This window comes from Guillardia theta (genome assembly GCF_000315625.1).
Source record: "Guillardia theta CCMP2712 unplaced genomic scaffold GUITHscaffold_317, whole genome shotgun sequence".
Lineage (NCBI taxonomy): Eukaryota > Cryptophyceae > Pyrenomonadales > Geminigeraceae > Guillardia > Guillardia theta.
The window spans coordinates 11,098-13,786 of record NW_005434360.1 but is presented as its reverse complement, the minus strand read 5'-3'; the positions used below and the strand labels follow the sequence as shown (position 1 = coordinate 13,786).

Below are 2,689 nucleotides of genomic sequence, written 5' to 3'. Positions count from 1 at the left end.
TACTTGGCGTCATCGTTCTCGGAACCGCTCTTTGAGTTTGTCCAGGGCGCTGATCATGCTTGCCCGACATGTCGACATCACCCATCTAATATTTCCTCCCGCCGTCGAATTTGCAAAGACATCACCTGCATGTAAAAATCTTTTTCCTCACCAAAGTGATCACTCAACCTCGATCCTCCATCCTCCTCCTCCTCCTCCTCCTCCTCCTACTCCTCTTTCTAAACTCTCGCTCACTTGTTGCAGGTTCCATACTACGACTATGCCCTTGACATCATCCTCGTTCGTTACCTCTCCTCTTACTGCTGCTGCTGCTCCTCCTCCTCCTCGTCATCCTCATCCTCATCCTCATCCTCCTCCTCCTCCTCTCCCCTCTCTCTTCCCTCCTTCCACTTCCTCTCATTCCTTACGCCCATACGTTACAGGATATCGAGACTCCACAGGACGAGATGCTCACGCAGGACCAGCAGGTAGGGGAAGAGAAGGAGAGAAGGAGAGAAGGAGAGACGACTAAAGGAGGATGCAGGAGCTGGTTGAGTCTGCAGCAGAGGTCTTGTACGGTCTGATCCATGCTCGATACATCGCCACACAGCGGGGTATGCAGCAGATGGTGCGACATCTTCGTCCTCCCCTCCTCTCACTCCCCTCCTCTCACTCCCCTCCTCTCACCTCTTCGTTCAGCTCGAGAAGTTCCGCAGGTGCGACTTCGGTCGCTGCCCTCGCGTCCTCTGTGACGGACAGGTGCTCATTTCCCCGCTCTTCCCCTCCTCCTCCTCCTCCTCTTGCTCCTCCTCCTCTCCTCCTCTCCTCTTGCTCCTCCTCCCCTCAACGCGGTTTGTCCTCCTGAATTCGTCGCAGGCTGTGCTTCCCGTCGGACAGAGCGACATTCCTCATCAACTGACCGTCAAGGTGCAGAGGACGCAGAGAAGAGCAGAGGGAGGGGAGGAGACGAGGAGGAGGGGAGGGGAGGAGACGAGGAGGAGGGGAGGGGAGGAAGTGATGAGGGGGTTGAAGGAGCATTGATATTGAGAGCAGGTTTTCTGTCCTAAATGTCAGGACATGTATTATCCCAAGAGCTCGCGCAAGGCGGCTACTGATGGTGACGTCTTCTTCCTTGTTGTTCCTCTTCCTCCTCCTCCTCCTCCTCCTCGCCCTCCCCTTCTTCGTCTCCTCTTCCTCCTCCTCCTCCCCTTCTCCTCCTCCTCTTCTTCCTCCTCTCCGCTTCAACCTTCATCCTCCATGTCATTCTCTCCTCCCTCTTCCCGCTGTCTGACGTGCTTCTCCTGGCCCTCACTCATCGCAGGCGCTTACTTCGGCACTTCCTTCCCTCACCTTCTGCTTCAGACCTTCCCCGAGCTCTTCCCGCCCTCCCGTCCCGAGGTACCCCCCTCCCTCCTCTCCTTCACCCACCCCCTTGTTTCACCTCTGATGGAGGGGTGCTGCTTGCTAGGTGTACGTGCCTCGTATCTACGGCTTTCGGCTTTACAACGGACCCAAGGGGCACGGCAAGGAGAACCATCCTCCTCTCCGCTCCTGACCTCCTTGACTGAATGTATTCATCACTTCGCGTTCCTCCACTCCCTCCTGCCTCCCCCTCTCCTCACCTTACTCCATCCCTGTTTCTCATCTCCCCTCTTCTTCCTCCTCCTCTTCCTCTCTCTTCTCCCCAGTCCTCATCCCTCCTCCTCGCTCGATCGCCTCTGCTGTCGTCCTCGGCGTCCCCTGGGTCTTCGCCAGCAGCTCCAGCAGCTCCACTGCTACCTGTCCCAGTCGAATGATCTTTTGTCCCTCCTCGTCTCCTCTCCTCCCTCTCTCCCGCCCCCCTCTGTCCTCTCCCCATCTCTCCCCCCACCCCACTTCCCCTTATTGCCTCTCCTTTCACTTCGTCCCTCGCCTCTGTGTCTTTCCTTCCTCCCCCGCCCTGTCCTTCCGCTCTCCGCACCTGGTGGCAGGGCCTCTGCGGCGAGAGAGTCTGCCGGAGGAGGAGGAGCGGCGGCAAAATTCCCAGCTCAAGACACCTGCGAGTCCACTTGCCCTGCAGGAAGAGAAGAGAAGAATCAGGCGAGAGAGAAGGAAGAGCGAGGACGAGGACTAGCAGCAGCAGCAGCAGCAGCAGCAGCAGCAGCAGGCAGGAGGAGGAGGCAGCAGGCAGGAGGAGGAGGCAGGACGTACGTTGGGATCATCTTGGAGGAGGGAGAGGAGGGTATGAGCAGCAGGATGCATGATCTTCTCCTCTCCGTGTTTCTGCCGCAGGCGTCACCAGCTGCCCCCCAGCAACTAGTTGCTCCTCCTCACCAGTAGCTCCACCAACTTCGACAGACCATTCCCCTCCCCCTGCCGTTGATATCACCTCCTCCTCCTCCTCCTCCTCCTCCTCCTCCTCCTCCTCCTCCTCCTCCTCCTCTCTCCTCCTCCTCCTCTCCCCTCCTCCTCTCCCCTCCTCCTCTCCCTCCTCCTCTCCCCTCCTCCTCTCCCCTCCTCCTCTCCCCTCCTCCTCTCCCCTCCTCCTCCTCCTTTCATTCTCCCCCTTGCTCCTCCTCCTCCTCCTCCGCTACTGCCACTGACAACTCTGTTACGGCGAAATCGCCTCCTCCATGGACAAGGAGAAGTCCGCGGGGTTTCTCAGCTCGCTGTGACGGACAGACGACAAGTCCGTGAAGAAGTGTTGCACGTGATCCGGCAGTGTACCCTC

The 2,689-nt window shown here is 58.6% G+C and overlaps 1 protein-coding gene across 1 annotated transcript; it reads left to right on the top strand.

Moving 5' to 3' along the window:
- Positions 1-240: 240 nt before the first annotated feature.
- GUITHDRAFT_83111 (hypothetical protein) lies at positions 241-1,534 on the top strand (the record flags this gene model as incomplete). Its single annotated transcript, XM_005818379.1, has 8 exons — positions 241-279; positions 423-467; positions 524-607; positions 679-738; positions 856-906; positions 1,033-1,096; positions 1,301-1,377; positions 1,448-1,534. Coding segments are annotated over 8 exons (507 nt in total), but the record flags the coding sequence as incomplete, so codon positions are not given.
- Between the last annotated feature and the right edge of the window lie 1,155 nt (positions 1,535-2,689).